Consider the following 13,668-nt stretch of genomic DNA (forward strand, 5'->3'; position numbering starts at 1 on the left):
GCAGTCCCCCTGGTGATTCTGATACACACTCAAATTTGAGGCACACTAGTCCAGCCTTGCCATTCTTGGTGAGGTTCAAGGACTAACACTGGCATCACCTGTGAGCTGGTTGGAAATGCAGAATCTCAGACCCCAACCTGGACAGGCTCACGCAGAATCTGTGAGATCACCAGGTAATTTATTTGCATGGTAATGTTAAATAGCTCTGATCTCAACACAAATGCTTCAGGGGCCAAGTAGGTCATGTCAGTAGTGAAAGTAGCCTGGTTTCCCCCCTAAAGAAAGTAGAACAATAAGAAGGCATTGTGGTGTGAAGTTTTAGTATTCTTGATTTGTTTAAAAAATCCTGTATTATACCAGTGGGGGTTAACACATTCAACCAAATTCATCAACTAAGGTTAACTGCAGTTGACATCAATTACTTTAAGCATATTTTTAAACACAGAATTTTAATAGTGACCCTCATATTAACTTCTTCTGATCTCTTTTAGGAATTTATCAAAGAGCTGCTTTCTCGGATAAGAGGCATGAGGAAACTGAGCCCTCCGCAGAAGAAGAGTGTATGATTCTGGAACAGGGTGAAACTCTCCCGGAGACGAAGAAAGGGTCCTGGGATTTGTACTTCATGAAGACTTTTGTGAAAGAATAGGTGTCCTTATGAACAACGTTTTTTTTTTTTTTTCTTTTTTTCTTTTTTTCTTTTTTTGGTGTGAAGGTGGGGGGGGTCTATTAGACATTTATTCAAGAGCGTTCCTTTTTTGGTTTTAAAGGTTTTTGTTAATGTAATATTTTAATAGCAAAGATATCATGATTCTAGCCACAGCCTAACCAAGGATTATCAAAGGAGGTGGACACTCAAGGAAGGGCCATGCCAGGCTGCGTTTTCTGCAAGGACTCAGATGTTCAGTACCTTATGATACAGGGAAGATAGTTTTCTTACAAGTAGTTTGGTAATATTTTTTTCTTAAGTTGTACATTTGACTCAGCTGTCAAATTTCTCATACTTGTATATATCTACACACAACTAAGTTTAAATGTTGATGTGAGTTTTATTTCACATGGATGGAATAAACTTGTGGTTGTCCTTTAACTGGAGGTCCCAGCACATGTATTTTCAAGAGGCCACTAGGCATTCTTCACTGAGTGCTGCTGACTTCAACATTCACTTTATGCACCAAAGTGAAAGAATTCAGTGTATCCGTTATTTTAATGCGCTACACCACAGAAATGTTAAGTTGGTCAAGGGCTTAATTTATGGAATTTCTATTATTTCATTGGTTGGGATGCTTTGCCAGGTCATGTGCTTATTGTCTCATTTGTAGTCTTTTAAAGTTGTATGAACCCTTAATTTGAAGAACTAACTTGATTTCTAGAGAAATATCCACACTATTTGAGTGGTATTTTGCATTGGAAAAAGGAAGCACTGTGTAGCCATGAATTGTCTGCTTTCCACGGAGTACTGTGTATTATTCTCTCTCCAGGAAAGCAGATCAAAAGAAAGTTAGCAGATCGAGTGTCTTCTTCCTTAGAAATAGATTCTGGTAGCTTCTGTGCCTGGGTAGCATCAGACCAGTGGGAGTAAACCGAGTGTTAAATGTCAAGGTGAGAAAGCCTCACATTCTCTCAAGACAGTCACTCTAGGAACTGATGTTGCTGGTTTGCATTTCTGGCTTCTCTCAATGGCTTGTGTTGAGGACTCTGGGTGCTCCTGGCCCTAATTGTGCACCCTGATCCCCGTGCTTGGAGCTAGGCCTGGTGGCGTGCTCTAGCCCTCTCAGTTACCAGCTCTTTGGAGAAGGAGCAAAATTCAGATAGGATGTGGGATGGGTAATAGGTGAGAGTAGAAACTCTTCCTTCCCTCCAGGAGGCCCCTGCTGCTTCCCACAGAATCCCACCTACTGTAAGATGTCTCCAGGTGGCCTTGTCCAAGGATGGGGGTCAGGCATTTTATATCAAGGGTGCTCTGAACATATTTTATTTTTTAAAAAAACTATGTTTGTGAATTTTGCGTATACTGGCAAGCTTTTGAAAATGTATTTAATTTTGTATTGTTTACCAATGATTTATTTACAAGATATTTACTCAAATAAATGGAGCTGCTTACAAGCCTGTTGACATGTGTGGCTTGCACAACACGTTAACATGATGGTTTTGCTTTGTCAGTTTCTCTGCAGAGGTGAGGACCAAGCACCTCACCTCGTTTCATTTCATTTTCAAAGTATTTCTAGGCATGTAATCCTGGCCCTCTCCTCAGGCATCTTCAGATCAGGTGGTGAAAGCAAAGGAGCTGGGCCACATTCTTGGGCTGAGAAAGAAGATGAGCTCTGTATGCTCAGCCTGGCACTGTCCTAGGCCATGCTCCTTTCATTTAATTAAAACTCCTCTTTGCCATCTGACAAGAACCCTCAAAAACATTTCAAATTAGTAAACTATTCCACTTATTGTTAGAATGCCTTGCACCATGGAAGTCAGAAAAATACAGAATGGGCAGAATTTCTGTTAGGCTTAATTGACCAGCCCATGTGATGGTCTCAGATGAAGTAAGAATTGACTTTTCCTCCAAAGGCCTCTGCTCCCACCACACACTTCCTCCCCACCTTCCCTCCTGCCCTGATCCCCGTGAGTGCTCCAGCCAGAAGTTTGGGCCTCTTCCTTGACTCCCCAGTATGCTCCCAGTCACCCAGCTTGTCCTCTGTGAATGCTTCTCAAACCTATCCCATGTCCAGCTTTCCTGGATTGCTGCCACCACCTTGGGAACAGATTCTCCATGTCCAGGCTTGTCTCCCTCTGATCCATCCTCCACCCAGTTGCCAGAATAGTCTGATGACTCCACCCCCTGCTTGAAACCCAAACCCTCTGCATGCCTTATGAGAAATGTTGTCTCTGCCTCTCCCACCTCATCTTTTGGCCTTGTACTCATGCCCAGTTCTGCCAAATTCCTTGGAGTTTCTGGCGTGTTCTATGTATTTTCTTCTCTGGTGCTTTGTAAAATCTGTTGCCTTGGCCCGGAACACCCCCTCTGCCAACAGGCTGTATCCAGAGAGCTGGGTTAGATCCCCTCCTAGGTGTGTTCCCCCTCAGCTCCAGCCTATACTCCGTCGTAGACGCATCCACAGTATCATTATTGCCTATCCATTTGTTGGTGTCTTCTGTTAGAATCTAGGATCCTCGAGGCTGGGAATCTGGACTTCACCAAGCATCTGGTCCTAGGCTTGGCCCATCAAAGAGATTGTGTGTTTGCTAATTGAATGAAAATGACAAAAGATTCAAGAAAACTCCACTGTTTTCTTCCCAGCTAGAGTTGTGGTTCTTAGATCTGAGGGTACATTTGAATCACTGGGAAGCTTTAAAAACAATGGAAGCCTGGGCCTCAGTCAATTCTGACCAGTTAAATCAGCGTCTCCAGGACAAGAGCTGGGGTGTTTGTTTTCAAGCTCTCCAGCTTGCACATCACTGGGCCATTGGGTCACTCTTGTGCCATTGGATGGCCAGATGCATTAGCTTGACCTCAGCTCTCCATGTTTATGCTATTACAGCAGGTGGCAGCTGTGACGTTAGCACATTCGCTATTTCTCATACAGAGTCTTCTCACTAAGGCAATGGCTCCAAATTATCCAACTTCTAGTGCCGTGCTCACTTGAACATTGGGAAATCTCAATGTAAACTTCATGGAGTGGCTTCTATTTATAATGATCATGATAAAAGCACTGTGCTAAGTGCATGCTTGACCTCATTTAATCCTGACCTTAACCTTTTGAGGCAGGTGTCATTATTCTCATTTTACAGATAAGAAAATAAACTCAGGCTTAGCAGCTTACCTAAGTCCACACAGCTACAACACTGAGATTCAAACCCAAACCTATTTGGCTCCAAAGTCCCATAACCATTAGGCTTTCTTGCCACTCTTAGGGAGTTACTCTTAATCCCACTCACAAGAGTGAACCCCAGAAGCCACATTTAAAGTGAGCCAGGTCCCTGAGCTGGCAGGGTGGGGGAGGAGGCTTTGTGGATGGAAGAGGTCCCAGCCACCTGTGGGGCTCTTCGTCACTCCCGGGAACTGAGGGGCTTCCTGCTCCCCATCTGCAGTGCAGCCAGGCCCTGTGATGCTGGCCTTCTTTATCCAAAGTCCTCCTGCCTTTTCCCCATAACATAAAGCTCCTGGACTTGGGCTTAGCAGCTGAGCAAGGAGTATCCAGCCATCAGTTTCCTGAGAAAGAGCAGCTCAGGACAAGGTGATTTTCAATTCCTGAAACACAGGAATTAAACAGGTTTTTACTTATTTATCACTGACATAGTCTGGATATTTGTCCTCTCCAAATCCCATTTTGAAATTTGATCTCCAGTGTTGGAGGTGAGAGGTGTTTGGGTCATGGGGGCAGATCCCTCATGAATGGCTTGGTGCCATTCTCCTGGGATTGAGTGAGTACTTACTTACTCTTAGTTCCCTCTAGATCTGGTTGTTAAAAAGAGCCTGGCACCTCTTCCCCTCTCTGTCTTACTTCCTCTCTTGCCATGTAACAAGCCGGCTCTCCTTCTGCTGTGATTGGAAACTTCTGAGGTCCTCACCAAAAGCAGATGCTGGTGCCATGCTTCATATACAGTCGGCAGAACCATGAGCCAAATAAACCTCTTTACTGTATAAATTACCTGCCCTCAAGTACTTCTTTATAGTAACACAAACAGCCTAAGACAATCACCTAAAGTCTCCATGAAAGATTGTGTGCTGTGCAAAATCAGCTTTTGGAAACCTAAGCTGTTTTTGACATGACTGCTGTTTAGCAAGAGAGTGGCAGGTCCACAGCTACTGGACACATCCCCATCCCTGCTCTCCCACCCCATTTTTGCCTCTGAGGGAAAGGTTCTGGGGCTTCCCTCTGCTTCCTGGGAACCTTCCCTGGAATCTAGCCACTTTGAGAGTGAGCCTGTGTAGTCGTGAGTCATATCTGTCCCTCTATGGCCCCCATCTACTTCCTTTGACTCTTGTCTTTGGGTGCTCAGAGTCAAGGAGTCAGCACCCTTCGATGCTGCTGCATAGCCTAAGAGAGAAGTGCTGTGGGTGGCAGGGACCCTTGTCTGTTGTCTAAGAAAACAAAACTCCTATCGGGTAGTTGGAACTTTCTGAAAGCCATTTTCAAATTGGACACAAGCATACCACTATTTTCCCCTACTGGTTTCTCTTTGCTTGAATTAATTTTAACCCAAATAGTCCTGGAGAATTATTCCTCAGAACTAGTCTCATTTCCTTGAGGGCTTGGGGTACAACCCACTGTGTGTTTGTAATTTGCCTGTGAAAAATGGAGTGGCTTCTCAGTCTTCTATGAGTGAGAAAGAACAGTGCAGGCTCCATGGAGTTCCCACCCGACCCCACTCAGAAACAAATGCTGGAAATGCTTCACTAATAGCCTTCTTGTGCGGCCATGAGGGCCAACCAGTTCTCTCTTGTTGACTGGCACATCTTGCCTGGGGATGGATTGTTCTTTTAAGACTGGATTGTTCTCTGCCTCCCGTGTCTCTGTGGGTGTTCCCATCACAACACATTAGCAACATTTCAATAAGGTACTGATACTAGAACAGCTACAAACGAAGTCCTTGAGAAACCTGCTTTTCTGTTGTTTTATTGAGTCAATTGGGTAAATAAGGGCAGATTAGTGTCTGGTGTGTGTTTCCTTCACGCTCGGTCTCCTTGGTGGGGTGTAAATGAAACTAGCGGGGTGGCCTTCTTTGGGCTCACCTTGTTCCAGTGGATTCTAGGAGGTAATTAGTTCCAGCAAGCACAGGGGGTAAAGAAGAGTGCATTCTAAACATAGGCGCTGTATAGACTTAATCGTAATTCAGTGTTCAAGTTATTAGGAGACATTTCTACATGGGTCTCATGTTTCTGCATGTCTTGTGAGTGAGACTGCCTTTGTTCCAGACCCTTTTTCCAAGAATGTTTATATGTATAGCAAACAGCCTTGGAAGTTAGAGGTAGTGTCTCCATGCAGAGCAAACCTGTCTATTATAAAAGATTTGGGTTCCCTAAGTGTTGAGCCCCTTTCCTGGGATGTGACCCACTGCATGCACAGGTGTCATCTGTCCTTCTTTGCAACACCCTAGGAGAACTGGGGCTCGAGAAGTGCCACTACTCTAGCCACTGCTATTGCTGTAACTGTCCTTCCTCTCTGACTCAGGAGTGTAGCGTCTTCTACCAGCATCTATGAAACTGACAGGCTAATTTGTTAGCTTACAGTAGTGTAAAACCTTAGACCCTACACAAGTCTTGACAATGGTCAGTTGTCTTGGTCTCTTTCAATAGGACTTGAATCATTTTTGTCATTAATAGACATTTTCTTATATTTAGACTCTGATTGATTAATCATTTTCAAATGCATAGGGTCGGAAGTTTCCTTTAAAGAGATTTCATGCCTGGAAGTGGGTGTTCTGTGGAAGGAATTTAATTTCACAAAAGCCACCTTTTCTTTTCCTCGTTGTTAGCAACGTGAAGCGAATGTTGCCTGGGGTGAAAAGGCTCATGAAAGAGAGATGGAGAGATGGACTGTCCTGGGAGTTTACAGCAAAATTACCCAGTAGAGTGAGGCAGAGAAGACAAGCAAAGATTCTTGCCTCGAATCTTTCTGTTTAAAATATGTATCTACATAATATGAGTGGTGCATCATCACTGGCAATTTTGAAATTCCCCAGTTAATCTCTAGAAGCAGTTTTGTGAACTTACTTGCAGTATCACAGCCCACCCAGTGGTTACCAAAAATAGAAATTGAAGTCAGGGAATATCTGAGGCTACCAGATTGATTCTATTCAGGTCGCTAAATGATTCACATAAAGTGTAACCCAACACACTCTCCGGTCACAAGATGCTTGAGGGTGAGTGATTTACTATTTGGTTTTCTGTTGTTAGTAGCACAAAATTACTCCTTTGGTGTTGATTAGATTTTTAAAAGGGAACATTTCTAACTCAGACCTCCTTTCTGATAGCTCATGGATAAGGGACACATAAGCTTATTTGTCTTTTCTTAAATATCCTTCTACAGCACTTAGGATAGCACCTTGCTCTTTTTGGCTGTAATCTCAACATGGAGAATCAGCATGTGTAATCTATAGTGTTTCATCCTCACAGAATACCCCAGAGCCATAGAGAATCACCTCTTTCTGTAATTGGTGATGAGAGAATTAACCAAAACCTCTCAAACTGATTTAAAAAAAAAGCATAGTTTTTTTTTCTCCTAATCTTATTTTCTATCTCAAACATCTGTGCTTATTTGAGAGCTGGGAAACTCCCTACTTAAATCTTTAATCTAGGAGGTCTTAAAATTATAGTTCATGTGGACTTAGTGAGGTCCTCATAATCTCTGAAACTGTGTGGGAGATGGAACTTAGAGAGAGAGAAAGGAGAGACAGATTGAGGTGAGCCACACATAGAGCAACAGAGAGAGATGGTGATCCCAAGACAGTATGCTGGAAGGAAGAGAGCCAGAGAGCAGCAGACAGGCATGAACATGTGTGGGAGGGTCCATGCCACACTGGGGTCTCAAAGTGTCCATACCTCGAACAGGTGAAGAGCCAGGACCCAGAGCCTTGGAGCCCAGGCCCACAGGAGACTGCAGCCACCCAGGGAGCCAGGGCTCAGGCGTCCCAGGAATAGCCAGGGGCAAGCTCTGCCTCCCATCCTCAGCCTCAGCCTTCACCTTGACTGGATTTCCTGGTCTCCTTCCTTCCCACATCATCCACTCTGCTGAATTCCTTCCATAGAAGATCACTTCTCCCCAGGACACCGCCCCAGGAGCAAGCAACAGCCTGCCTGGCGGGGAGCCTTGCACAGGCCCATCCCCACCCGCTCACAGGCACACACTGGCTTGTTCAGGAGGTGGGTTCCAGCTCCCTCCTTCCTCCCTGCACTCCATGTTGGGTTGCTTCGCCTGTGGGTTCTCATGCTTACAAGCCCTTGGTGTAACTTTGCCTCCAACCCTTTCAGCATCACGTCAACTTCAATTGCCAATGCCCTAACCCACTCCCTTGTGCTTCCATCATCTTGTTTAGGCTATCAGACAAACAAATTAAGACAGACATGTGAATACTGCCACGCAATACAGAGCAATGGATGGGAGGAAAGTCCATACTTTGTCGTCTTATCCCCAGGAAGAAATGAAGGCGGGAGGAGTAAGAATGATGCCCTGTTCTTTAACAAAACACTTCGTGCATTCTTTTATTGTGTCATAGCTGTGCAAGGAAACAAAGCTATTGCACTTTATTTGGGCTGGAAATGTAAAATCCTTAAAATGTAACTTTTAGAAGGAAGGCAATTGCTCTTTTTCCTCTTTTTCCTCGTGTCTTATCATGAGAGTCATTTGATCCAAGATACTGCTCCTTAACTTATGCTTTTTATTTGGAAGAAACACTAACGATACTTCTTAGGGCTATTGTACAGAGAAAGTAGGTTGCACATTTAACCTTAGGAACAGAAACTGCTGTTGCTTAAGTACCGCTCACCCTTTCACCACCTGAGATGAAGAATGACTCAACCATATGATGAAACAAAGCCATGTTTCTAATGAGGCCAGAGCCTGAAGGCAGAAACCCTTCAAGAGCTGAATTTCCCATTTTGTTGCCAACAACAAATAAACTCAGTGTTCGTTCAGTGACGATTAATCCGGCAAAAACCAAGCAGAAATGAAGGAGCTTTAAAATGATCATCATTCATCAACCCAACCGTCTCCCTCGGATACTCACTTCATTACTAAGACAGTAATTATTTTTGTGTTGTCAGTTTTAGGGAAAAGCCCTTGAGGGTTATTCATTGGTAATTGGAAAAATAAACGTTAATGTCTTCTGTGGATTAGGAAAGAATGTTTTATGACTAACTGTTCAGACGCTTCTATTGTATTGCCTGAGTTTGGAAGTTTCATTGGTTTTCCAGCCAAGGCTTCGTAAAAGCTTTCAAATTACCTGTAGCTGTCAGAGAGGAGTCTCCTCAAGGAGATGGATGAAGCTTGCCCACGATGCTGCATTCCAGGTTTTTGTAATAATGCTGTAGCAGCCCCGTCTCTCCCCCGACTTTTTATTTATTTTATTTTATTTTCTTGAGATGGAGTCTCATTCTGTCACCCAGGCTGGAGTGCAAATGTGCAATCATGGCTCGCTGCAACCTCTGCCTCCCAGGTTCAGGCAATCCTCCCACCTCAGCCTCCTGAGTAGCTGGGAGTATAGGCGTGCACCACTATGCTGGCTAATTTTTGTATTTTTTTGTAGAGACAGGGTTTCACCATGTTGCCCAGACTGGTCTCACTCTTGGACTCAGGCAATCCTGCCTGCCTTGGCCTCCCAAAGTGCTGGCCCCAACTCTTTTTAAATTGTGGTCCCAAGACCAAGCTGTAGTGCCACTGATTTTCCTCACTGAGGAAATGAGCTCAGGTTATTAGAAGTGATGAAGTCAGCAGGCCCCCACAGGATGAGGTTTTAGTAGCCACAGGGCTTGAGGCGCAGCCTCTGGGAACCCAATCTCTTGATCTACAAGGGTGGCTCTGGGGAATGTGAAAAAATAGGAGAAAAATACTATCTAGCCCAAGCGGGAAGGATTAGGGTGGCCCTTGACAGTGTGGAGTGGTAAATACACCCATAAAAATATGTTGAAGAATGAGGGGCCGGGGCGGAATTGGCTTCCCTCTGTAATATATTGACAAAAGGGCCAGATTTAGTTTTTCTCTGCAGAGTGGTCCAAAGCAGTTGTGGCAAGAACAGGCCCAGGAGGAGCCGGAGTCTCCCTCTTACTATTAATTTTGGATGACCCCATGCAGCACCCATTCAGCCTGTCCAGCTCACATGACTACACACAGGTTTAATCAAGAATCTCTTCCCAGCCGGGGGCAGTGGTTTACGCCTATAGTCCCACACTTTGGGAGGCCGAGGTGGGCAGATCGCTTGAGCTCAGGAGTTTGAGACCAGCCTGGGCAACATGGCAAGACCCCTTCTCTACAAAAAAAATACGAAATATTAAGCAGCATGGTGGTGTGTGTCTATAATCCCAGCTACCTGGGAGGCTGTGCTAGGAGGATCACTCAGCCCGGTGGTTGAGGCTGCAGTGAGCTGTGACAGCGCCACTGCACTCCAGCCTGCGTGAGAGTGAAAGCCTGTCAAAAAAAAAAAAAAAAGAAAAAGAAAAGAAGAAAAGAAAGAAAAAGGAAAAGAAAAGAATCTGCAAGCTCGAACTGCAAGTAATGGGACCATCAGCTACTTTTTATTGAGTGCTTACCGTGCTGCGTACCCTGCACTTGAGTTTATTGTCCACAGAGTCTTCATAGTTACATTTGCCTCAGGAGGGGATTGTCATTCCCATTATATAGATAAGGAAACTGAGGCTTGGAGAGAGTAAGTACTGTCAGGTCATACATTCAGTAGATGATAAAGCTTCTATTTCAAGGCCAGCAATCTGATTACAAAGCCAATTCTGCTAAACTGTGTATAGCTAGTGCTTATACATGGAACTTAGACTCCAAGTTAGACTGTTACCTGGGATAGAGAGGCATGGGTGATCACGTCTTTTGCCTCTTATCTTGTGATACGTATATTGTATTAGTCTTGTTTTCATGCTGCTGAGAAAGACATACCTGAGACTGGGTAATTTATACAGAAAAAAAGGTTTAATGGACTTACAGTTCCACATGACTGGAGAAGCCTCACAATCGTGGTAGAAGGGAAGGAGGAGCAAGTCACATCTTACGTGGATGTCAGCAGGCAAAGAGACAGCTTGTGCAGGGAAACTCCCCCTTATACAGCCATCTTATAGATGGCCCCTTATAGAGCCATCAGAGCATATGGGACTTATTCACTATCATGAGAACAGCACAGTAAAGACCTGCTTCTATGATTCAATTACCTCCCACGAGGTCCCTCCCATAACACGTGGGAATTCAAGATGAGATTTAGGTGGGGACACAGCCAAACCATATATCATGTATGTATTAAGGCAAGCCCTAAATTAGGTGCTAGATTAAGCAGTCTGTGGTTCGGGTACACTGATCTGAATATTTCCTCCACAGAACACATTAATCAAGCCATGCAAATATATTGCAGGGAAGGGTCTTGCCCAGAACACATTGCAAGGGGGTTGGGGCAGGGGAGTAGGGTATGGTCTTCACTGTGATTTTCTGTGGGCTTCTAGTGGACTACAGGAGACCGACAGAGTGAAAAGAATACTTGGGCCTATTATAGCCCAGCCTGGTGTCTGAGCAAGTGATTTAATCTGTCTGGCCTTCTTGGGATTCTGTTTATCTATAAACTTAAGAACACTTACCCTGACAATTCCACGGGGTAGAAGGGCTCAAATGAGCAATTAATGTGAAAAGGTTTGGCACAGTGTAAACACATAGAGGGGAAAGGTCATGTTCATTAGTTTGGAAACTTAAGTAGCTACAGAGATGTGGTGCCAATTGATGAATCAGTCTATCAGTCAGTCAGTCAGTCAAGAGCAGTGATCTTGAAATCTGAATCTAGGGCTGGACGAGGTAGCTCACACCTGTAATCCAGCACTTTGGGAGGCTGAGTTAGGTGGATCACCTGAGGTCAGGAGTTTGAGACCAGCCTGGGCAACATGGTGAAACCCCATCTCTACCAAAAATACAAAAATTAGCCAGGTACCATGGCACACAGCTGCAGTTCTAGCTACTGGGAAGGCTAAGTCAGGAGAATCACTTGAGCTCAGAAGGTGGAAGTTGCAGTGAGCTGAGATCATGCCATTGCCCTCCAGCCTGGGCAACAGAGTAAGACCCTATCTTTAAAAAAAAAAAAAAATCTGAATCTAGCTCCAGCTCTGCTTTTACTTTCTATGTGGTTCCCAGTGCTGACTTAGGTATCTGCCCCTTGTTTTCTTCATCTGTAAAATGTAAACAACAGCAAGTAGAGTTCATGTGTATATAAGTGCATAGATACATAAAGCACCTTACTACTCTTACATAATTAGGAAGATCCTGCATGCAGTTACTTAGAATACTTTTCTTGCTCATATCCAGTTTGAAAAGTAATGACCACTAAGGACCTTCTTCCTTTTTCTCCTGTTCGTCCTTCTGGGGCTGTTTCTATCATTCATCTGATCTGATAAACCATGAGTGTGAAACCAGCGGAAGTTCAGTGAAGCTGACGGCACACCTCAAGTCTGTGACGCCATGATTAGATGTCTCTAGAAGCAGGACTAGAGCATCTGTCCCCTAGGACAAGTGTCTGTACCCCAGAATTCTCAAGCTCTCAAATTCCATAGTCAAGAGTTTGAAGGATCTGGAAAAATAAAATTTTTTCAAGTGTCTTTGTGTGTTACACTTTCTACTTTTTGATATTGAAATGTGTTTTTATTGTTTCTCCCTCTTGGGGTCATATTTGGCCAGGGAGTGGGAGTGGTAGTTGAGCAAGAATCCTAAATCCAATAGCCATCCCAGAGGGCCAAATTATAGGTGGGAAAATGGCCCACCATATCTAAGATTCAGAGGACAAGAAACCCACCTACGGAGGTGCACGTGTTTTTTTTTTTTAAGCATTTCTCAGAGACACTGTTTGTTAAATCAAGGACAAGGTTATGGAAGATCATCTTTAATTAAACCTGCAGTCATTCCCTTTGGGGCTGTGTGCTGTGTTCACCTCTTAAATTCTGTATTCCAATTAGCAGAATCCTTGCTCCTGGCCCTGAGGCTTTATTTGCAGGTCTCACCATTCTTTGGTAGCTGTAATCTGCTCATTTTGTCTGGAAGCACCCGCTCTACTGTTTCTTCCCGTGCTGTCTCAGGGTGCATATTTTTTTCCTTTCTTGATGTGTCTTTGTTGTTGAGATTGCTACTAGGAGCAGAGCCTGCTTTCTCTCTTAAATCACCACCGCCTGCTTCTCACCACCCCTGGATATTCTACCTTTCCCCTGAATCTGCCTCCACCTGTCCATGGTATTTAATAAAGATGCTGACTGGCATTTCCCGGTCCTCCAGAACCTTATGGAAGTGATGTTCCCTCTATAATGTAAGAGGAGGTCTTGCAGAAGAGATAGAGGATGCTTCCCCCCATTGTCCCTTCCTCCAAATCAATTAGCAAAAGTCAGTTGATTTAAAAAAATCTTCATCACTTTATGCATAATCATTTAAAAAGACACCAGAAAATGTGGAGCTTCTTTCCAGCAATCCACATATTACCCCTAAAAGACTCCAGCTTCCTGCAATTAAGAGCTAAAAATTACTCAGTAATTTTTTTTTAGAGATAGGGTCTTGGTCTTTTGCCCAGAGTGCAGTGGTATGATCATGGTTCACTGTAGCCTCAAACTCCTGAGCTCAAGCAATTCTCCCCCCTCAGCCTCCTGAGTAGCTGGGACTACAGGCACGTGTTACCACACCTGGCTAATTAAAAACATTTTTTTTAGAGATTAGGTCTGGCTATGTTGCCCAGGATGGTCTCGAACTCCCAGGCTCCAGCATCCTCCCACCTCAGCTTCTCAAAGTGTTGGGACTACAGCTACTGTGCCTGGCAAGCAGTAATTTTTAAAAAATTATTATAATAAAATATTTTCGATGTACAGAAAAATCTAGGAAATAATATTGAAAGATGTCTCTATTTCTCTCTCTCTACTTGACATTTCACTTAAGAAATGAAACATTATAGATGAGACAGAAACCTCTTGGTACCTGTCCCTGACCGTTTCCTCTCTCT

The 13,668-nt window shown here is 44.0% G+C and overlaps 1 protein-coding gene across 1 annotated transcript in view; it reads left to right on the forward strand.

The window, feature by feature from the left end:
• PPP1R14C (protein phosphatase 1 regulatory inhibitor subunit 14C) overlaps nt 1-11,789 on the forward strand; it is a 116,996-nt gene extending 105,207 nt beyond the window's left edge. The window contains exon 4 of the mRNA XM_024249204.3: nt 492-11,789. Coding sequence (XP_024104972.3) covers nt 492-566 — 75 coding nt within the window. The 3' untranslated portion in view covers nt 567-11,789. The remainder of the gene's footprint in view (nt 1-491) is intronic.
• Nucleotides 11,790-13,668: the final 1,879 nt, after the last annotated feature.

This window comes from Pongo abelii, chromosome 5, assembly GCF_028885655.2.
Source record: "Pongo abelii isolate AG06213 chromosome 5, NHGRI_mPonAbe1-v2.0_pri, whole genome shotgun sequence".
Taxonomy (NCBI): domain Eukaryota; kingdom Metazoa; phylum Chordata; class Mammalia; order Primates; family Hominidae; genus Pongo; species Pongo abelii.